Source organism: Pseudophryne corroboree, chromosome 2 (genome assembly GCF_028390025.1).
Source record: "Pseudophryne corroboree isolate aPseCor3 chromosome 2, aPseCor3.hap2, whole genome shotgun sequence".
NCBI classification, from domain to species: domain Eukaryota; kingdom Metazoa; phylum Chordata; class Amphibia; order Anura; family Myobatrachidae; genus Pseudophryne; species Pseudophryne corroboree.
This window is the reverse complement of record NC_086445.1, coordinates 994,814,015-994,837,532: the sequence shown is the minus strand read 5'-3', so window position 1 is coordinate 994,837,532 and position 23,518 is coordinate 994,814,015. Positions and strand designations below refer to the sequence as shown.

Here is a 23,518-nt window from a genome sequence, read left to right as displayed (position 1 = left end):
CGGCCGGTGTTGAAGCAGGGGTCTAGCCTGACTTAGGGCATTGTAAATGGCCCAAAGTTCCAGAACATTTATGTGTAGGGAAGTCTCCTGACTTTTCCATAGGCCTTGGAAGTTTCTTCCCTGTGTGACTGCCCCCCAGCCTTGAAGGCTGGCATCCGTTGTCACCAGGACCCAGTCCTGTATGCCGAATCTGCGGCCCCCTAGAAGATGTGCAGTCACCACCACAGCGACACCCTGGCCCTTGGAGACAGGGTTATCCGCCGATACATCTGAGAATGCGACCCGGACCACTTGTCCAACAGATCCCACTGGAAGCTCCTTGCATGGGACTTGGCGAATGGAAATTCTTCCTAAGAAGCTACCATCTTTCCCAAGGCTTGCGTGCATAGATGCACCGATACCTGTATTTGTATTAGGAGGTCTCCGTCTAGAGACGCCAACTCCTTGGACTTCTCCTCCGGGAGAAACCCTTTTTTATCCTGTTCTGTGTCCAGAACCATACCCAGGAACAGTAGACGCGTCGTAGGAACCAGCTGTGACTTTGGAATATTCAGAATCCAGCCGTGCTGTTGTAGCACTTCCCGAGATAGTGCTACTCCGACGAACAACTGCTCCCTGGACCTCGCCTTTATAAGGAGATCGTCCAAGTACGGGATAAGTACTTCGGCCATTACCTTGGTAAATACCCTCGGTGCCGGGGACAGACCAACGGCAACGTCTGGAATTGGTAATGACAATCCTGTACCACAATTTTGAGGTACACCTGGTGACGAGGGTAAATAGGGACATGCAGGTAAGTATCCTTGATGTCCAGTGATACCCTGAAATTTTCCAGGCTTGCAATAATCGCCCTGAGCGATTCCATTTTGAACTTGAACCTTCGTATATAAGTGTTCAAGGATTTCAATTTTAGAATGGGTCTCACCGAACCGTCTGGTTTCGGTACCACAACATTTTGGAATAGTAACCCCGGCCTTGTTGAAAGAGGGGTACCTTGATTTCACCTGCTGGAAGTACAGCTTGTGAATTGCCGCAAGTACTACCTTTCTCCGAGGGCAGCAGGCAAGGCTGATGTGAGGCAACGGCGAGGGGGAGTCGTCTCGAACTCCAGCCTGTATCCCTGTGATACTACTTGCAGAACCTAGGGATCCACCTGTGGGCAAGCCCACTGATCCCTGCAGTTCCCGAGACGCGCCCCCACCGCACCTGTCTCCACCTGTGGAGCCCCAGCGTCATGCGGTGGACTCAGAGGAAGCGAGGGAAGATATTTGATCCTGGAACTGGCTGACTGGTGCAGCTTTTTCCTTCTTCCCTTGTCTCTGTGCAGAAAGGAAGCGCCTTTGACCCGCTTGCTTTTCTGAAGCCGAAAGGACTGTACCTGAAAATACGGTGCTTTCTTTAGGCTTTTGTGAGGAAACCTGAGGTAAAAAATTTTCTTCAGCTGTTGCTGTGGATACGAGGTCCCAGAGACCATCCCCAAACAATTCCTCACCCTTATAAGGCAGAATCTCCATGTGCCTTTTAAATGCAGCATCACCTGTCCACTGCCGGGTTTCTACTACCCTCCTGGCAGAATGGACATTGCATTAATTCTGGATGCCAGCCGGCAATATCCCTCTGTGCATCCTTTATATATAAGACAACGTCTTAAATATGCTCAATGTTAGCAAATATTATTATCCCTGTCTTAGCGTATTAATATTATCTGACAGGGTGTCAGACCACGCTGCAGCAGCACTATTTATGCTGAGGCAATTGCAGGTTTCAGTATATAACCTGAGTGTGTAAATACAGACTTCAGGATCGCCTCCTGCTTTTTATCAGCAGGTTCCTTCAAGGTGGCCGTATCCTAAGACGGCAGTGCCACCTTTTGACAAACGTGTGAGCGCCTTATCCACCCTAAGGGATATCTCCCAACGTGACCTATCCTCTGGCGGGAAAGGGTACGCCATCAGTAACTTTTTAGAAATAACCAGTTTCTTATCGGGGGAAACCACGCTTCTTTACACATGTCATTCATTCATCTGATGGGGGAACAAAACAGTGGCTGTTTTTTCTCCCCAAAAATAAAACCCCTTTTATGTGGTACTTGGGTTTATGTCAGAAAATGCGTAACACATTTTTCATTGCCGAGATCATGTAACGGATGTTCCTAGTGGATTGTGTATATGTCTCAACCTCGTCGACACTGGAGTCAGACTCCGTGTCGACATCTGTGTCTGCCATCTGAGGTAACGGGGTGTTGTTTTGAGCCCCTGATGGCCTTTGAGACGCCTGGGCAGACGCGGGCTGAGAAGCCGGCTGTCCCACAGCTGTTACGTCATCCAGCCTTTTATGTAAGGAGTTGACACTGTCGGTTAATACCTTCCACCTATCCATCCACTCTGGTGTCGGCCCCACAGGGGGCGACATCCCATTTATCGGCCTCTGCTCCGCCTCCACATAACCTTCCTCATCCAACATGTCGACACAGCCGTACCGACACACCACACACACACAGGGAATGCTCTGACTGAGGACAGGACCCCACAAAGTCCTTTGGGGAGACCGAGAGAGAGTATGCCAGCACACACCAGAGCGCTATATAATGCAGGGATTAACACTATAACTGAGTGATTTTTCCCCAAATAGCTGCTTTTATACATATATTGCGCCTAAATTTAGTGCCCCCCCTCTCTTTTTAACCCTTTGAGCCTGAAAACTACAGGGGAGAGCCTGGGGAGCTGTCTTCCAGCTGCACTGTGAAGAGAAAATGGCGCCAGTGTGCTGAGGGAGAAGCCCCGTCCCCTTTTTTCGGCGGACTTTCTCCCGCTTTTTCTGTGATACTGGCAGGGGTAATTTTACATCTATATAGCCTCTAGGACTATATATGATGTAGATTTGCCAGCCAAGGTGTCATATATTGACCTCAGGGCGCCCCCCCCAGCGCCCTGCACCCATCAGTGACCGAAGTGTGAGGTGTACATGAGGAGCAATGGCGCACAGCTGCAGTGCTGTGCGCTACCTTGGTGAAGACCGAAGTCTTCTGCCGCCGATTTTCCGGACCTTCTTCGTGCTTCTGGCTCTGTAAGGGGGACGGCGGCGCGGCTCCGGGAACGAACACCAAGGTCGGGCCCTGCGGTCGATCCCTCTGGAGCTAATGGTGTCCAGTAGCCTAAGAAGCCCAAACTACCACCAGTTAGGTAGGTTCGCTTCTTCTCCCCTTAGTCCCTCGCTGCAGTGAGTCTGTTGCCAGCAGATCTCACTGTAAAATAAAAAACCTAAATATACTTTCTTTCTAGGAGCTCAGGAGAGCCCCTAGTGTGCATCCAGCTCGGCCGGGCACAGAAATCTAACCGAGGTCTGGAGGAGGGTCTTAGTGGGAGGAGCCAGTGCACACCAGATAGTACCTAATCTTTCTTATAGAGTGCCCAGTCTCCTGCGGAGCCGCTAATCCCCATGGTCCTTACGGAGTCCCAGCATCCACTTAGGACGTTAGAGAAACATTATATTGAATTTAAAAAAACATATGGTTGCTGATTTACTTGTGTAATGACCTAGAAGATTTCATTTAGAACTATAATTCAACAAAACCCTGAATGCTGAATAAACTGTGACATCCAGTATATCCTAATGGCGATCGCAACAAACTATGGTCGATCCCTCCCTGCGCAGCCCAGCAGCGGAGGCAGGTGCACCGCCGGCATTTTTATAAATCAGACAGCTGCGTGTGATGTAACAGAGCCGGCGCATGCCAGACAACCGACGGCTGTCGTGGCCCAGCAATCAGGCAGAGGCGGTCTCTGGGCAGGAGGGGGTGGGCCGGCCAACGCAGGCGTGCCCGGACGGGTGGGTGGGGGGGCTTCCCGCGGTAGCTGCGTGACTTCACACGCAGCCGCTGCAACCCGGGCAGCGACGAGTAGCTCCCTGCCAGTGCGCAGGATCTGCGCTGGCTGGGAGCTACTCCTGATGTACAAAAGCATCGCCGATGTGTGATGCTTCTGTAATTGTGCGGGGGGCAGGGACTGACGTGCGGGGCGGACTAGCCCTGTGCTAGGCGTCCCCCCACATGTCTGTGTGACTGATCGTAGATGTGATAAATTTGGCACATCTACGATCAGGTCTGAATTAGCCCCATTATGCATTTATGATGACCCCTTTACTAGATAATAGGGGATACTGACGGCATTACATTACACATAACTAATCTCTATTACATATTCTGGAACATTTGCATATATAAAAATTAGCAAGAGTGTTACTCATGCATACTTCACCATATGACTCTATGGGTAAGTGCTGTAAACCACAGCTACCAGAGTAAGGGCCCCTAAATGTCACTTTTATACATGGATAAACCTGTCAAGAAACAGTTGCTTTATAACACTGATGTCCTGTTAAGAGTGAATTAGTTTTTGCCTTTTTAGTGACTCTTGAAACTCTCAATATATAATATGGATGTTAATACCACAAATTCAATCATATATACAGATGTGTCCTCTTACATCTTTGCTTTGTGCGCTACAAGTCGCGTTACACATAACGTGTGAGTGCCATGTGATTCGGTAGCACTGAGCATCTTTTTTTTCTTAATTTTTTACAGGAAAATGCATCTTAGATGGAAAATAATGTAATAGGACGCACAAGCAGTTTCTGCTGATTAAAATGATATGCAGCATGCCTATGTTCTGTGTGTGACTGCGACTGTATTTGCATACAAAAGGCTATGCTAAAGTGTTTTCCTGGAAAACACTGTAACGTGGCATTTAGGATGCAGTTTCAGCCGCAATTACACACAGAACATAGGCATATCATTTTAATCAGCAGAAACTCTTTGTGCGTCCTATTACATTATTTTCCATCTATGACGCATTTTCACAGAAAACAAACACAAAAAAAAGACGCTTAGCGCTACAGAGTCCCACGGCGCGACTTCAAGGGCTGTTTAGCGTGACTGCAGCAAGGATGTAAGAGGACACATTTGTATGTGAATTGTTGGCAATGAAAGAAGACAGCTCCAGCTAATTATATTATTTCATGTTTTCTTCCATTTATTTTCAGGCTGCTATTAATGACTTATGATTCTGGAATGCCATGGCAACCACAGTCACACGGCATATTACGTAGTGAGTAGAGGGTTTGGAACACCCCTCTGAGCTCTGTCCGCACTGTGATCTCCTCCTCTTCCTCCCTCCCTCTGCGGTTACAAGGCTAGCTGAAAGCCCACGTGTCTGGCCCTGATTCTGCATCGGACACAAGCCCAAAAGCAGACACGTCTCGCAAATATCTGCAGACTTCACATGCCACAAAAAGCATTTGCGGAATGCGCCACACCACATGTATGCACCTTGACGGAGGATACAGGAGCGTCTGGTTAGCTCCGTGGATCTCTCCATCCTTCAAATGGGTGTTTCTGGTCAGCAAGTGGGTGGCTACCTTGCAAATGCACGAAAATAGACGTTATGGTAAGAACTTACCGTTGATAACGTACTTTCTCTTATGTCCACAGGTATCCACAGGATAACATTGGGATATGCCGGAGCGACAGCGGAAATGGCACCAACACGGTCACAAGCTTTCTGGCCTCCCAGGATGCATTGGGGCTTCACCATATAATCCCGCCCACTGACTCAGTCAAATCAGTTCTTTCCACAGCGATTAGGCAGGAGCATCAGGTAGAAACCTATTTAGGCGATAAGAAAACACATACACACCCTTCCATACAAGAGGGAAGAGGTTTAAGTGGTTTTCAAGATCCTCAAATCAGGTGCGTCAGGGTGGGACCCCTGTGGATACCTGTGGACATAAGAGAAATCACGTTATCAACGGTAAGTTCTTACCATAACGTCTATTTCCCTGGCTGGGTCCACAGGATTATCATAGGTGTGATGGATAACCCGCGCTTTGGAAGTATTGTGGAGCTGCTCCTTTAAGAAATAGTAACAATAAAACAGAATGACAGGAGCGCTTAAATGTATAAAATTAATTAGTAAAAATAATAAAAGATTTTTTGCAAACACCTGTGAAAAGAAAAAATGGTTAATGAGCAATGTTTACAGCACTTTCGTGCTAATGTGAGAAGTCCTGTGCGGGAGTCCTTTTATAGATGCCGGCACTTTGGTCCGTACTGCGGCTGCAGTGGGAAAGTCTAACTAACTATCCCTAGTGCCGCCTACCTTTCAGTCACGTCCAGACTGTGCTTCTTTCTTGCGGATCGCGTCCTGCCGGCTGGTCCAGATGCTGGTACACGCGCTCCCGTCTTCACACCCGTTTGGCGCAGGCGGGATGACGTCAGGGCTTCACTCACTGATTCTTTTCCAACGCGTTTCGGACTTGCTGGTCCTTAATCCTGGCTGATAGAGACACTTCCCAATAGGTTCTCTTTATCTAGCTTTATTGTTTAATTGGCTTGATTGGAGAAGGCTCGTTAAGTTAAAAACAGCTGAATAAAATTATCAGATTCTTTTCTCTCACTCATTAGGCACAGGTGTTTGCAAGTTAAAATAAAGGTGAATGTATAAGATATATTTTTAATAAATCAATTATGAAGTAAATTATAAAAAGGAATTTAGATCAAAATCTATATTGAGACCGGTGGGTTCCAGAGTTTGTAAAATAAAAGTCCATTTTGCTTCTGCTCTTTTGAGCTTGTCCACTATGTCTCCTCCTCTCCAATTGGATGTGATTCGTTGAATCCCCAAAAAGGATAAAAATCTGGGATCTTTGTTGTGTTTATCTGTAAAGTGTTTAGACACACTATGAGTTTGTAGTCCTTTTTTAATATTATAAATGTGCTCTGCTAAACGGATTTTGAGCTTTCTTTTAGTCTGACCAACGTATTGTAGGCCACAAGGGCACTGCAGAAGATAAATTACTCCCTCTGTTTCATAAGTTATTCTGTCTTTTACTTTATAGGTTTTATTTGTTGCATTGCAGGTAAACGTTGTTTCAGATTTAGTTGATGATTTTTTCACTGTCCTGCATGGTAAACATTTTAAGCATGAGAAAAAGCCTTTAATTTCTTCTCTTTGTCTGGTCTCTTCGGGAATGAAGCTTTTTACTAATTCCTGTTTGATTGAGATTGCTTTTTTGTAAATGATGCGTGGTTTCTCTTGTATCATGGGTGCTAGTTCCTTGTCCAGTGCTAAAATATGCCAATGTCTGTTTAATATTTTTTCAAATGCTAGATGTTGGCTTTTGAACTGGGTAATAAATGATAATTGAAAGTCTTTTTGTGCTCTTTGTTTATACTTCAAAGTCTCATTTCTGTCTATATTGGCAATCCGGTCAAGTTGCATATTTAATGCTTCCTCTTTGTATCCACTTTGAAGAAATCTTTTTTTCATCTGTGTTGCTTGTTCCTTAAATGTTTCTACCTGCGAACAGTTTCTTTTCAATCGTCGAAATTGCCCGCCTGGGATGTTCTTTATCCGATTGATGTGATGATTACTACATGTGGAGATGGTATTGTTGCCACTAACGTTCTTTGTATGAGTTCTTGTTTGAATAGTGTTATTATGTATGAAAATCTTAAAGTCGAGGTATATGACCATGGTATCACTGGTGACTGATGAAAACTCCAATTTGTAAGAGTTGTTATTAATATACTGCAAAAAATTGTGAAGTTCTTGTTGTGGACCATTCCAGATGAAAAACAGGTCATCTATGTATCTCTTCCAGGTTTGTATATACTGTAAATAGGGGTTGTTGTTCCAGATATGGTCTTCTTCCCATTTTGACACATATAAATTCGCATACCCCGATGCGAAAGAACTACCCATTGCGGTCCCCTGTATCTGGTTATAGTAAATTCCATTGTTCCAAAAAAAATTGTGATGTAAAATAAAGTTGATGCAGGTCACCAAAAAATTAACTTGTGCATTAGGTAGTAATGTCTCTGTGGAAAGGAAGAATCTTATTGCTTCACACCCCTTTGTGTGGGGAATACATGTGTACAATGATCTGACCTCACTTGTGCAAAGAATGAAATGATTTTCCCATTGGATTTCTTTTAGTATCTGTAAAATGTGTATTGTGTCCCGGAGATAACTTTTTTGGGATTGTGCTACCTCTTGCAAAAAAGAATCTACGTATCTGGATAAATTTGCAGACAGTGAGTTGATACCTGATACAATTGGACGACCCGGGGGATGTTTTTGGTCTTTATGTATTTTAGGTAATTGGTAAAAAGTGGGTAAAAGCGGATGATTTGTATATATAAAATCATATTCTTTTTTTGTCAATATACCAATTTCCAAACCTTCGTCCAGTATTTCCTTTAATTCATTCTGATATTGCTCTGTTGGGTTTCCTTTTAGTACTGCATACGTAGCATTGTCCTTTAGGAGGTCTGTGATTACGGCTTCATAATCTTCCTTATCTTGGATCACGAGGCCACCCCCCTTGTCTGCCGGCTTGATGATAATGTCCTTATTCTGTTTCAGCTCCTTCAGGGCATTTTTTTCAGATATTGTGAGGTTGAATTTCTTTTTTTCTTTACCAGTCATGGCTCTGATGTCCTTTTCCACTAGTTTTTGGAACGTTTCTATATGTGCACCTTTAATGTGATTCGGAAAAATTTTTGATGTGGTTTTCAATGCCGTGTGTTTGAACTGGTTTTCTGAGGATTGCACTTCAGTATTGTTTTCTTTGCGGGCGAAGAATTTCTTAATGCAGAGTTTTCGTATAAATCTGTGGGTATCGATATATAAATCAAATTGGTTTGCGTTTGAATGGGGGCAAAATTTAAGACCTTTCCGTAACAGGGATAATTGTTCATCTGTAAGGGAGGTTCTACTCAAGTTGTAAATCCCTTCATTTGTGGGACCGTTCTTCATAAGTTTCTTCGACTTGCCTCCCCGGACACCCCTTCTCCTGGGGAAAACACCGTTCTTTGTTTTTTTCTGGCAACTTGATGGATTCAGTCTTTCTGGGGGTTTCTCTACATCTGTAAGAAACTCTAAAAAATCTTCCTCATCTTCAAAATCATCCTCCTCCATTGTATAAGCTCTCTTCTTTGATCTCGCTCCATTTTTCAGTTCATTGGAATTCCGTGATTCTATATTTTGCATGAGGGCCAATGCATGTGATTTCTCTTCTGCAATGGCTGAGTTTATTCCTTTCTGATATGAATTTCTAATGAGATGTGCTTTTGGAGATTCTCTTGAATATGTAAAGTTCTTTGGGTTGTATGGTAAATAATCTTTCCTCTGGAATGATGAATGTGGGTATCTGTCAATTAAGGGATCTTTCCCCTTTCCTTGGTTTGTACTTTGAATATTTTGCTTTAATTGAAAATTCTGTTTATTGTTCCTAATTTGATATTGATTCTGCGGTTTGTATGTTTTCTGTATGTGTTTCTATTTGTTTCCATTATTTGATTCATTTTTCTTCTCTCATTTTTTTGTATGGTTTGGCTTTCTATATGGTCTCTTTGGAATTTCCTTTGTTTTTGACTAATGATGTCTTCTTCAAATTTTTGCATTTTTGCGTTGGTTAATGTCATTAAATTCCTAAAATCCTCCATTGATTTTAATGGTTCAAATTTGTCCTCATTTTTTTAAATATTAACATTAATCCGTTCTAAAGAAATTTTTCTATCCTCTATTATTAACGATACAAGCTCATTTGAACATTTATCTAAAACGTCATTCCACTTAACAAAGAAATTGGGCTGGGCCGGTTCAAATGTGGGATTTTTTTGTAACCGTAAACCCCTTGGAATTAGGCCTAATTCCTGATATTTAGATAGGGTGGTGATTTCCCACCATTGTCTAATTTCTTGATTATATAATTTTTCTAACATAAGATATAAGGAACAAAATCTCTCATCCTCTATCTTTGAATCTACTGGTGCATCGTTAAATGTAAAGATGCTTTCTAAATTGTTTCTATGTGTTTGCGTAATGTGGACACTCATGGTGAAAGAGCAGCAGGTGATAAAAAACTTTTTACAATAGGTGTGATGGATAACCCGCGCTTTGGAAGTATTGTGGAGCTGCTCCTTTAAGAAATAGTAACAATAAAACAGAATGACAGGAGCGCTTAAATGTATAAAATGAATTAGTAAAAATAATAAAAGATTTTTTGCAAACACCTGTGAAAAGAAAAAATGGTTAATGAGCAATGTTTTACAGCACTTTCGTGCTAATGTGAGAAGTCCTGTGCGGGAGTCCTTTTTATAGATGCCGGCACTTTGGTCCGTACTGCGGCTGCAGTGGGAAAGTCTAACTAACTATCCCTAGTGCCGCCTACCTTTCAGTCACGTCCAGACTGTGCTTCTTTCTTGCGGATCGCGTCCTGCCGGCTGGTCCACGCGCTCCCGTCTTCACAACCGTTTGGAGCAGGCGGGATGACGTCAGGGCTTCACTCACTGATTCTTTGCCAACGCGTTTCGGACTTGCTGGTCCTTAATCCTGACACAGGATAACATTGGGATTCCCAAAGCCAGTTATAGTGGTGGGGACGCTCCTGATTACACAGGAGGACCTTTCGCCCGAAGTCTGCGTCATGAGAGGCAAAAGTATCCAAGGCATAATGTCTAATGAATGTGTTTATGGAAGACCATGTGGCTGCCTTACAAATCTGTTCTGCTGAAGCACCCTGTTGTGCTGCCCAAGAAGGACCTACCTTACGTGTAGAGTGAACAGAGACATTAGCCGGAGTAGGGATATCTGCATGAGAATAAGCTTCTGATATTACCATTCGGATCCATCTCGCCAGCGTCTGTTTACTAGCAGGCCATCCTCCTGCGAATGTGCTAGGATTAACAGGTCGTCGAGGTATGGGAATATTCTTATCCCTTGCTTGCGGAGATAAGATGCCATAACCAGCATAATCTTGGTAAACACCCCGGGTGCTGTTGCTAGCCCGAAGGGCAAGGCTTGGAACTGAAAATGTTCCTGGAGGATGGCAACCATGAGATAACACTGATGAGACAGTGCTATAGGCACATGTAGGTAAGCATCCCGTACATCCAGAGATACCATGTAATCTCCCGGTTCCATAGCTAACATTATGGAGCGTAATGTCTCCATGTGGAACCTTGGGATCCAAATATATTTGTTTAACATTTTCAGATTGATAATTGGTCGATATGACCCATTTGGCTTCTGGATCAGAAATAGATTGGAGTAAAACCCCTGTCCCCTTTGTGATGGAGGTACTGGGACAATCACACCTGACTGCAGTAATTTTTGGACTGCTTCTTGCAGGGCATTGGCCTTCGACTCTATACGAGACGGGCTGGTGCAAAAAAATCTTTGAGGAGGCTGCCTCCTGAATGGGAACCCATACCCCTGAAATACCACCTTCTGCATCCAAGCATCTGTCGTCGACTGTTGCCAAATGTGTGCAAAATGAAGGAGTCGGCCCCCAACCCTGGAATCCTCCAGGCGGAGGCCCGTCTCTTCAGGCTGATGGTTTCTGTTCAGGCTTGGAAGCTGGCTTTCTACTAGCCCATTGCTTCCTACCCCTGGACGATCTATTGGACTGGGGCTGCTTAGACTTCTCTTTAGCTTTCGCTTTGCCACCGAAATGAGTGAAACTTTGAACCCCTAGTCTTAGGGTTATAAGTAGCCGGAAATCTGATCTTTTTTGATTCAGCCTCTGATTCTAGAATATCAGATAATGGTTTCCCAAACAATATAGTACCAATGAAAGGCAATGCTTCCAATTCTTTCTTGGATACAGCATCTGCTTTCCAGGTACGTAGCCAAACTGCTCTGCGAGCGGCTATTGTCAAGGCTGAAGCTTTAGAAGCAACTGTACACATATCAATTGCTGCTTCTTCCAAGTATTGGGCAGATTGTCTTAAACAGCTTAAAAGATCCTCTTGCTCCCTATTAGGAGAAGAGAGGCCATTCTCTAGTTCCTCTATCCATTCGCCCATTGCCTTTGCTACCCAGGCCGAAGCCATAGCAGGTCTTACCACTGCTCCTACTAGAGGAAATACATTTTTCAAGAAGCTATCTACCCTTCTGTCTGTGACATCATTTAGTGACATGTGCATCTACTTTTGGAGGAGCTTCTCTTTTCGAACAATCCACAGCTGGAAATGGATAATAAGAATTCCATCTTTTCGGAATCTTAGACTTTTAAGACTCTTCCCTCATTTCCGTCAGCTCATCTGACGCTGGGAATTCAGTTTTAACTGTCTTTGTTCGTTTAAATGCAGGTGCTTTCGATTTTGACACTGTTTTGGCTGGCTCTTCCAAGGAGAGAACAGCCTTCACAGCGTCAATAAGTTCAGCTACATCATCTGAACTAAAACTCTGCGACTGATCATCATATGGAGTATTTGAATATACTGTATCATCATCTGTAGTATGATCTTGTGTAGTCTGCCACATAATCGCATCTGTCTTAGTCTTACCTGTCCCTTTGTTACTTGTAGAGGCTACTGGAACCAAACCATAGGAAAGGAGCTGCATGTATGGGTTAATAGTGTAACCTAACCCTTGGGGTGGTGCTACCGAAGTTAACCTGTCCACTATTGAAGACAAAGTCTTTGCGAACATATTCCATGGTGGCTCTGTTGGTTGTTGAACCAAATCCTGTTTCTTACTTTGCTGAAAAGCAAAACAGTTCGCACACAACCCCTCATAAGTGACCAGCTGGTTCATACCAATTAACCCTGTCTTACAAGATAAGCATGTTAGGGATGTAGGAGTGCTTGATAAATTCTCCTTGTCACTTTTGCCGCTCACAGACATGGTAATAATCTGTTAATGACTACACAATCTGTGACTGAAAATCACCTATATATGGATATATAGAAGTGAGATCAATCTGACCACAATCGTGCACCTGATTTGAAGGTCAGAACAGGACTGACGACATAGAAAAGTCAGCACACATACTAGCAGTCAGTCACATGTTAAGGCATTAGACATTGTCATATGAGAATACAACCCCCATAACAACTTACAAGTAAGTAAGAAAATTGTACTTCTGTCTTAACTGGGTCTTTTTCAACATAACATGCAGAAAACACAGTAATATACAGATCTCATATGCAATATGTACTAAAAATTAACAATTCATACTAACAAGTAGAGAGATTTTTTAGTACTGTATACCCTTCCTCCGTAGAGCGGGATACAGGGAGACTCACCACACTTCCATATCCAAGCAAATACGCTCGTAAGACGCTGAGTGGATTCAGACGCTACTGATATACACTACCGCTCCTGATAACTGATGAAGGACATGGTCGCTCACTGACGCTCAGCGACTTCCACGTGTATGCAGACGCTAAGGCCTGCGACTCGGTCTAGGCGGGATCTCTAGTGTACACAACCGCAGCGTCTAAGCTGCGACCGAGTACCCTCGTGGTAGCGTCTGAGACGGAAGTGAGGTCATTCAGTTCATGGACGGGAGACGCGCGGAAACTGGTCATGAACTTGGAGGAGGGACTGCCAGAAGAGCGTCTGATTCACCCTGTTGACTTAAACTTTAAGGATCGCGGCCTCAACCTAGTCCTGGCGCCTATAATACCTAGAGCGTAGCGCTGTCGCACTCGAGGTGTTCGGCGCATCAACACACTGTTTGTAGTCTCCACCGAATACAGTGTAGCTGCGTCTGGACCCCCCTAGTAAGAGGAAATCCATAGACTTACCTTACCCCATGCTCCGGCCACAGCCTGGTTACGTCTGCTGGACCTGCTAGAACATCCGACACAGACGCCTGTCGAGACAGCACTGTACCGCGAAGGTAAGCGTTGTTGCGACCCGGTGGGTTGTTGTTGGAGCGACTCTTTCCTGTATGCGTTTAAGACGCTGTTAGGAATAAGTCACTCAAAAAAAAAAAAACATAGTAAGACTATAAAAATAAAATAATAAAAGCTTCAGGCTGCTTTATCTACAGCAGCCCTGTGACCATGGTCCGACTCCTGCCGCACCAAGCAAAAAACTGATTTGACTGAGTCAGTGGGCGGGATTATATGGTGAAGCCCCGATGCATCCTGGGAGGCCAGAAAGCTCGTGACCGTGTTGGTGCCATTTCCGCTGTCGCTCCGGCATATCCCAATGTTATCCTGTGGATAATCCTGTGGACCCAGCCAGAGAAAATAATGGTTTTGTTGGAATGAAAGGGGAAAGTCCTGGGAATGTAGCCAGACATCTTATATAGTTGAAGGCATGCATATGGAGAAGGGAAGCCTGTTGCACCGAGCATGGTGCCAGATCAGTGTGATACGGATGATGGCTGCAGTTAGGAAAACAGTAGGAGGTGCAATCATACACATAAAGCCATACAGATTCCTGCATTTGCATAATGTAGCACATCTGGCTGCAACAGGCGTCTGCACTTTGCGTCTGACTGTGTCTGTTGAGCAGACTGACTGACAGCCATTTTTCTTTGCCTTCCAGAGAGATTTTGAATAGGAGATACAGATTTGTACAAGAACAGCTAGGAAAAGGGACAATGATCATTTGATGCATGGTGAAAAATGTATTTAACGTGCTATTTCAAGAAAATTAATCTTCTATGTGGGTCTGCGGCTTTATTATATCTGTTATTCTGATTGTGCAGCTTACATAGTATGAATACTGTATGTCAGGTTTCAGTGTATGCAGTGTAATGTATTCTTGCACCGTAGTATAACAATATAGCGTAACATACTTCTGATAAAAGGCAGTAAAGGTCACCTCCGTGCTGTCATCATCACTAATATCGCAGCTCCATGATGCTGAGAGGTTCCCGTTATAATTTCTGATCTGAATGTTACTTGGTGGTTCCAGTTCTGCAAAATGACGAGAAAGGGTGTCTGGTGATGGAGAGACCGCCGGGAGAGATACAGACTGAAGGCAACACAAGCACAGCCAGACACATAGGGGGCGCAGTAAGAGAATTCACAAAGCTGCGGCACAGTCTAGGGCAGGCATGTCCAAACTGCGGCCCTCCAGCTGTTGTGAAACTACATATCCCAGCATGCCCTGACACAGTTTTGCTGTCAGAGAATGCTAAAGCTGTGTCAGGGCATGCTGGGATGTGTAGTTTCTCAACAGCTGGAGGGCCGCAGTTTGGACATGCCTGGTCTAGGGCGAGGAGCAGGGACAAATAAGAAGTCTCAGCAAAAGCATCTGTGAGGTCTACAATGTTATTACACTGCGGATTCTTCCAGCAAAATATTATCAAGATGCCGTTTACACAGAATGTAGTTTTACAGGGGAACCTCAGCCCACAAGTTATGTTCCCTATACCCGTACCACTAACTGTAGAACCATACCAAGCACGGGGTCTGCACAGCGGAGGAGATACAATATTTCCCCTGACAGAGTCTGTAACGTCTACAAAGCGTACAACTGGGAGACGTCTAATGGCAAACTGCATCCACTGAGGTGTCAGGTGGAGTCAGCAGTTGCCGCAGCCTGCCCGGCTCTTTCTGGATCAATATTGGAGGGGCAGCAATATCTTCTAAACTGCACTAAATATTGTGTGTGTGGATGATCCATTATTAGAGTAACTGGGATTGGATTCTAAGATGGTTGAATGGATTCTTGGTAGCAGGATAGAAAACAGAGAGTTATAGTAAATGGAGTGCATTCACAGGAGGGAAAGATTACCAGTGGAGTACCCCAAAAGTGGTATCCGGATGTTAGACAGACATTAGGTCGACAGGGTCAAAAGGTCAACATAAAACAGGTAGACACAAGGTTTTTTTTTAAATTTGACATGTATTTGGACTTTTTCATACCTTCGCTATCCATGTCAGCACAGAGTTGATTATAAACCTTGTGGTGAGCGCAGTGAACCACCGAGCATGAAGCGTGGCGAGCGAAGCGAGCCCCGCGAGGGTATGCCTTTCTACAATTGGGGAACCAGATGACAAAACTATCCACACAAACCACAAAACCGTAAAACAAAAATGGTGTCTACCTTTTGTATGTCGACCATTTTCATATCGACCCTTTGACCTTTTCTACCTTTTGACCCTGTCGACCTTCTGACTGTCTAACATATGGTGTCTATGTATTGACTGTCTAACTAGACACTGTCTATCTGTTATACCCCCCTCAGATGCTTGGTTACATAGGGATAGGAATCAGTAGCACAGAGAAAGAAGAAATAATGCCACTGGTGCGGGTATACGGTCGCTAGGTCGACCAAACTTAGATCAACAGTTATTATTATTAGGCCGACCACTGAAGGTCGACATTGGCATTAGGTCGACAGGTCAAAAGGTCGACATGAGTTGTTTTTTTTAAGAAATAATTTTAGGATTTTTTCATACTTTGCGATCCACGTGGACTACGATTGGAACGGTGCACTAATTGGGTATCCCCGTCTCTTTACGGAGAAAACGACACCAAAAAAAGGACAAAAACTCATATCGACCTTTTCACCTGTCGACCTAATGCCCATGTCGACCTTCAGTGGTCAACCTAATGACTGTCGACCTAAGTTTGGTTGACCCATACCCCTGGTGCGGCCTCATCTAGAATACTGTGTTCAGTTCTGGAGGCCATATCTCCAGAAGGATATAAACACATTAGAGACTGTACAAAGGGGTGTGGTATGGTATGCCAGCGGCCGGGCTCCTGGCGACCAGCATACCGGTACCGGAAGCCCGACCGCCGGCATACCGACAGTGTGGCGAGCGCAAATAAGCCCCTTGCTAGCTCGCTGCGCTCGCCACGCTGCAGGCACGGTATTCTCCTTCCAGGGGGGTCGTGGACCCCCACGACGGAGAAAACCTGTCGGTATGCCGGCTGTCGGGATTCCGGCGCCGGTATACTGTGCGCCGGGATCCCAACAGTCGGCAACCTGTTGACCACCCGTACAAAGAGGGGAAACTACAATGGTGCATGGCCCAATAGAACACGAGGACATGCCCTGACATTGGTGGGAGGTAGGTTCAGGGTAAATTTGAGGAAAAATGACTTCACAGTCTGATTGGTTGGTACTTTATCAATGTGCAGTTGGCTTACATTGCAGTATGTCGATATTGTCACTAGGTCGACATGGAGAAAGGTCAACATGACTTTTTCAAATTTTTTCTCATTATTTGACCTTTTTCATACTTTACGATCTACGTGGACTACAATTGGGAACGTTAACCTGTGCCGAGCGCAGCGAGGTGACACGGTGCACTAATTGGGGTTCCCTGTCACTTTACGAAGAAACCGACACCCAAAAAAGTAAAAAAACATCATGTCGACCTTTTTCCATGTTGACCTATTGACCCTGTCGACCTAATGCATGTCAACCGATAGTAGTCGACCTAATGACTGTCGACCAAATGACCCAAACCCGTGCAATTTATCACTCTCCAAGGCTTGACAAATCTGGGCCAAATATCCCATACAGTATGTGCAGTAAATGATTATTATTTTACAGATGTCCTGGAGAACTGCAAATCTGTAAAAGGGAAAGTGATACTGGCAGACGGGAAATTCCACTCACGAGACAGAATCTCTTTGTGTTACATCAAGTCTCCTGCTCGGTCCCTGGTCACTAGTAACAGTATAACAAGGGTGTCTAAAGAGACATTGCTACATGCCCACCTAAGGTCATGGCACAGATTGGAGAGGGGGGTGGGGGCTGGTTTTACGGTCTATGGCAAGTTTGTATTATGACCTAAACATGAATTCTGATGTTAAATTCACCAAAACAGATGACACTTCTGTACAGCACAATCCGTCTCGATGGACATTCTACAGTTCTAAATGACGCAAGATAAAAAGAACATTGGGCCTAATTCAGAGTTGATCGCAGCAGTAAATTTGTTAGCAGGTGGGCAAAACCATGTGCACTGCAGGGGGGGCAGATGTAACTTGTGCAGAGAGAGTTAGATTTGGGTGGGTGTATTCAAACTGAAATCTAAATTGCAGTGTTAAAATAAAGCAGCCAGTATTTACCCTGCACAGAAACAAAATAACCCACCCAAATCTAACTCTCTCTGCACATGTTATATCTGCCCCCCCTGCAGTGCACATGGTTTTGCCCAACTGCTAAACTCGCTGCTGCGATCAACTCTGAATTAACCCTATTGTTATTAACGTTTACTTATTAAATTGATTCCTTATAAGTAATCATTATTATTATTCATTTATAATCACAGTGTTCAGAGACTTCCACGGAGGGCATTATTGAAACTTTAGAAGAATTAAATCAAACCCTTTGCCTCAACAATGGTAACCACTATGCCATTGGGCTTCCTCTTTATCATTACTATATGCCTCTGCATTAGAATGTAGCTGCATACACGGAGTTGATCTAGTATCACTTGCTATTCCATCTGCGGTCTAGAGATAAGTCATTAGATAGATCAAGGAGGAGATTGGAGACACTTATAGCTGTGTGGTTGTGGGGTCTGTGATTCCATCTTGCAGGTGCAGCCCCCGGCACAGACTATTGCTAATGTTATATCCCTAATGAATCTGTTATTACTATAGGAACCCCCATAAATTAGTGCTGCGAGGCAGACATCATTCTAGGTAATGTATTTACCTGTTCTACCAGACATTACATTCAATCTATTGGTGCTCTGTGTTTGTCACCTGGGATCTTTAAATCGTGCTGACAAGTCTGATCATTAAATAGAAATGCCTGATTACTCTAATTGTGGGGGATTTTTATTATTCTCATCGCCATCCTTTATTTATAGGGCACCACAAATAGTCCGCAGCACATCGCAGAGTGTAAATACCAAATAGGATACACAGCATATGACAGTACATGACATTAGGGCTCATCATCGATGGTTAACAATCACCAAAAAGTTTGCTACTGATGGTCTATAATTTTGCCATCGATGGCAGAGATCCGATTGTTCTCCGCCATCAATGGTATCCTGTCAACAATGTTCTCTTTTTACAAAGACACAGACCTTAGCCCTGACTCTGCACTTGATTGGTTCACGTCTCATCCTGCCCACAGCAGGAATGGTCATCGATGGGCGCAAACTATTGATGGTTCTCTGTTGATGGTCTCAGGTTATCGATATGAAGCACTGATGACTAACCGACCGATGCCCATGACTAAGTTACATAATAAACAAACAATTGACAAGGATAGAGGGTCCTGCTCGTGAGAGCTTACAATTTATAGGGGTTCATTCAGCTCCCACTAAGACTTGCCTCTATACCCCAGTGTACTAAGCCAGTGTCCCCTCGTCATATTTATTAAAATGTTAGTCATGTTAACAGTGGTGCTATAACGTTTGTGAACCCTTATTAATATTCTGCACAAATAAAGGTGTTCAGCTTTTTACCTAAAGGGTCTATTTATTAATGTGAAGTCGCTCTGAAATGCTGGTTTCCGCATGATTTAAGTATGTCTGGTGTTTACCAAAAGCTGAACGCAGTTCTAAAAATAGCTAGGAGAACCCAATAAATAAACAAAAATTGAATGCTGGATTATACTGATCAATAAATGGATGAAAACCAATATTCCTTTGTGTGTTGTTTGCTTTATTGGGTTCACTTTAATTGTTAGGACTCAACCGTTTTAAAGTCACATTTAGGCAGAAATTCAGGAACCTGTAACGGGCAGAGGCATTCTCTAGTGCTCCTGTGCGTTTATTTCCCATTCTTGTTACCCTTGAAAATGACGCCAAATGGGAAAACGCTAAAGCAATAACTTTAGAACTGAGCAACTTGGAGAGACAGGAGGACTAGATGTAATGGGAATGGTACCGCAGCAGTAGCAGGAGATCTTAAAAATAAGATTTTACTCACCGGTAAATCTATTTCTCATAGTCCGTAGTGGATGCTGGGGACTCCGTAAGGACCATGGGGAATAGACGGGCTCCGCAGGAGACTGGGCACTTTAAAGAAAGATTAGGTACTATATCTGGTGTGCACTGGCTCCTCCCTCTATCCCCTCCTCCAGACCTCAGTTAAGGAAACTGTGCCCGGAAGAGCTGACATTACAAGGAAAGGATTTGGAACCCAGGGTAAGATTCATACCAGTCACACCAATCACACCGTACAACTTGTGATAAACTTACCCAGTTAACAGTATGAACATAAACTGAGCCTCACTGAATAGATGGCTCATAACAAAAACCCTTTATTACGCAATAACTATATACACGTATTGCAGAAAGTCCGCACTAGGAACGGGCGCCCAGCATCCACTACGGACTACGAGAAATAGATTTACCGGTGAGTAAAATCTTATTTTCTCTAACGTCCTAAGTGGATGCTGGGGACTCCGTAAGGACCATGGGGATTATACCAAAGCTCCCAAACGGGCGGGAGAGTGCGGATGACTCTGCAGCACCGAATGAGCAAACTCAAGGTCCTCCTTAGCCAGGGTATCAAACTTGTAGAACTTAGCAAAAGTGTTTGAACTCGACCAAGTAGCTGCTCGGCAAAGTTGTAATGCCGAGACCCCTCGGGCAGCCGCCCAAGAAGAGCCCACCTTCCTTTTGGAATGGGCCTTTACTGATCTTGGATGCGGCAATCCTGCCGCAGAATGAGCCTGCTGAATCGTGTTACAGATCCAGCGAGCAATAGTTTGCTTTGAAGCAGGTGCACCCAGCTTGTTGGATGCATACAGTATGAACAGCGAGTCAGTCTTTCTGACTCCAGCCGTTCTAGAAACATAAATCTTCAAAGCCCGGACTACATCGAGTAACTTGGAGTCCTCCCAGTCACGAGTAGCCGCAGGCACCACAATAGGTTGGTTCAGGTGAAAAGATGACACCACCTTCGGCAGAAACTGCGGACGGGTCCGCAATTCTGCCCTATCTACATGGAAAATCAGGTAGGGGCTTTTATATGACAAAGCCGCCAATTCTGACACGCGCCTAGCCGAAGCCAAGGCCAACAGCATGACCACTTTCCAAGTGAGATACTTGAGCTCCACTGTCCTAAGTGGCTCAAACCAGTGGGATTTCAGGAAATCCAAAACTACGTTGAGATCCCATGGTGCCACTGGTGGCACAAAAGGGGGCTGAATATGCAGCACTCCTTTAACAAATGTCTGAACCTCTGGCAGTGAAGCAAGTTCCTTTTGAAAGAAAATGGATAGGGCCGAAATCTGGACCTTTATGGACCCCAGTTTAAGGCCCATAGTCACACCTGCCTGCAGGAAGTGTAGGAATCGCCCAAGCTGGAATTCCTCTGTAGGGGCCTTCCTGGCCTCACACCAAGCAACATATTTTCGCCATATCGGTGATAATGTTTTGCTGTCACGTCCTTCCTAGCCTTTATTAGCGTAGGAATAACTTCCTCCGGAATGTCCTTTTCTGCTAGGATCCGGCGTTCAACCGCCATGCCGTCAAACGCAGCCGCGGTAAGTCTTGGAACAGACTGGGCCCCTGCTGCAACAGGTCCTGTCTGAGAGGCAGAGGCCACGGGTCCTCTAAGAGCAACTCTTGCAGTTCTAGGTACCAAGTTCTTCTTGGCCAATCCGGAACAACGTCTGGAACTGGTAATGATAGTCCTGTACCACAAACCTGAGGTACTCCTGATGAGGAGGATAAATGGGGATATGCAAGTAAGCATCCTTGATGTCCAGCGACACCATGAAATCCCCCTCCTCCAGGCTTGCAATGACCGCTCTGAGCGATTCCATTTTGAACTTGAATTTTTTTAGGTAAATGTTCAGGGATTTTAAATTCAAAATGGGCCTGACCGAACCATCCGGTTTCGGTACCACAAACATGGTGGAATAGTAACCCCTTCCCTGCTGAAGTAGGGGAACCTTTACCACCACCTGCTGGAGATATAGTTTGTGAATTGCCGCCAGCACTACTTCCCTCTCCATGGGGGAAGCCGGCAAGGCAGATTTTAGGAAACGTTGAGGGGGCGTCTCTTCGAATTCCAGCTTGTATCCCTGAGACACAATTTGTATCGCCCAAGGATCCACCCGTGAACACACCCACTGGTGGCTGAAATTCTTGAGACGCGCCCCCACCGCTCCTGGCTCCGCCTGTGGAGCCCCAGCGTCATGCGGCAGATTTAGAGGAGGCCGGGGAGGACTTTTGCTCCTGGGAACTGGCTGCCTGATGCAGCTTTTTTCCTTTTCCCTTACCTCTGGCAAGGACAGATGCTCCTCTGACCTTTTTGTTCTTTGGGGGACGAAAGGACTGCATTTGATAATACGGTGCTTTCTTAGGCTGTGAGGAAACATACGGCAAGAATTTTGACTTCCCATCTGTTGCCGTGGAAATCAGGTCTGAGAGACCGTCCCCAAACAATTCCTCACCCTTATATGGTAAAACTTCCATATGTCTTTTCGAATCAGCATCCCCTGTCCACTGCCGAGTCCATAAGACCCTTCTGGCGGAGATGGACATTGCATTTACTTTAGAACTGAGAGAACAAATGTCCCTCTGGGCATCCCGCATATACAGAACCGCGTCTTTGATATGCCCCAGGGTCAGTAAGATAGTATCTCTGTCCAGGGTGTCTAACTCCTCAGACAGAGTATCTGTCCAGGCTGCTACTGCGCTGCACATCCATGCCGACGCAATGGCAGGCCTCAGGATAGTACCCGAATGTGTATACACAGACTTCAGGATTGATTCCTGCTTTCTATCTGCAGGATCCTTCAGGGCAGCCGTATCCGGAGACGGCAGGGCCACCTTCTTGGATAAGCGCGTCAATGCCTTGTCTACCCTGGGAGGAGATTCCCAGCGTAACCTGTCCGTTGTCGGGAAAGGATACGCCATAAGTAGCCTCCTGGGAATTATTACCTTCCTTTCAGGGGATCCCCAGGCTTTTTCACATAATTCGTTTAACTCATGTGAAGGGGGGAAAGTAACCTCTTGTTTTTTCTCCCCAAACATATGAATCCTTTTGTCAGGGACCGGGATTTCCTCAGCAATGTGTAAAACATCTTTCATTGCTATAATCATGTATCGGATGACTTTAGTCATTTTAGGCTGCAATTTAGCCTCATCGTCGTCGACACTGGAGTCAGACTCCGTGTCGACATCCGTGTCGACTAACTGAGACAGTGGACGCTTATGAGACCCTGACGGCCCCTGCACTGTGGGATCAGGCCCTGGGTGAGACCCTGACTGTCCCAAGGCTTCAGCTTTGTCCAACCTCTTATGTAAGGAGTTCACATTATCATTTAACACCTTCCACATATCCATCCAATTTTGTGTCGGCACCGGCGGTGTCGACACCACATCCATCTGCACCTGCTCCGCCTCCACATACCCTTCCTCATTAAACATGTCGACACTGACGTACCGACACACCGCACACACACAGGGAATGCTCTGACTGAGGACAGGACCCCACTAAGGCTCTTGGGGAGACAGAGAAGGAGTATGCCAGCACACACCAGAGCGCTATATGATCCAGGGATTACCACTAATAAGTGTGTACCCAGTAGCTGCTGTTATAAACACTCTTTTGCGCCTAAATTTATGTGCCCCCCCTCTCTTTTGCCCTTGGAGTACCTGGATACTGCAGGGGAGAGCCCAGGGAGCTGCTTCCAGCGGAGCTGTGAAGGAATAATGGCGCTGGTGTGCTGAGGAAGAAGGCCCCGCCCCCTCAGCGGTGGGCTTCTGTCCCGCCTAATTCCGTGTAAAAAATGGCGGGAGTATCCCTATATACACAGTCTAGGACTG

At 45.1% G+C, this 23,518-nt stretch overlaps 1 protein-coding gene across 3 annotated transcripts in view; it reads right to left on the bottom strand.

The window, feature by feature from the left end:
* The window catches only part of IFNAR1 (interferon alpha and beta receptor subunit 1), a 116,088-nt gene that overhangs the window by 72,252 nt on the left and 20,318 nt on the right, over positions 1-23,518 (bottom strand). For 2 of the 3 annotated variants that reach the window (XR_010241572.1, XM_063956466.1), the window contains exon 2: positions 14,602-14,722. Coding sequence is in view for 2 of the 3 variants with exons in the window: in XM_063956466.1 (XP_063812536.1) it covers positions 14,602-14,722 (121 nt within the window). In the remaining variant the exon portion in view is untranslated. Of the gene's footprint in view, positions 1-14,601; positions 14,723-23,518 lie in introns of those variants that run through there. The other variant, XM_063956467.1, reaches the window with a different exon arrangement.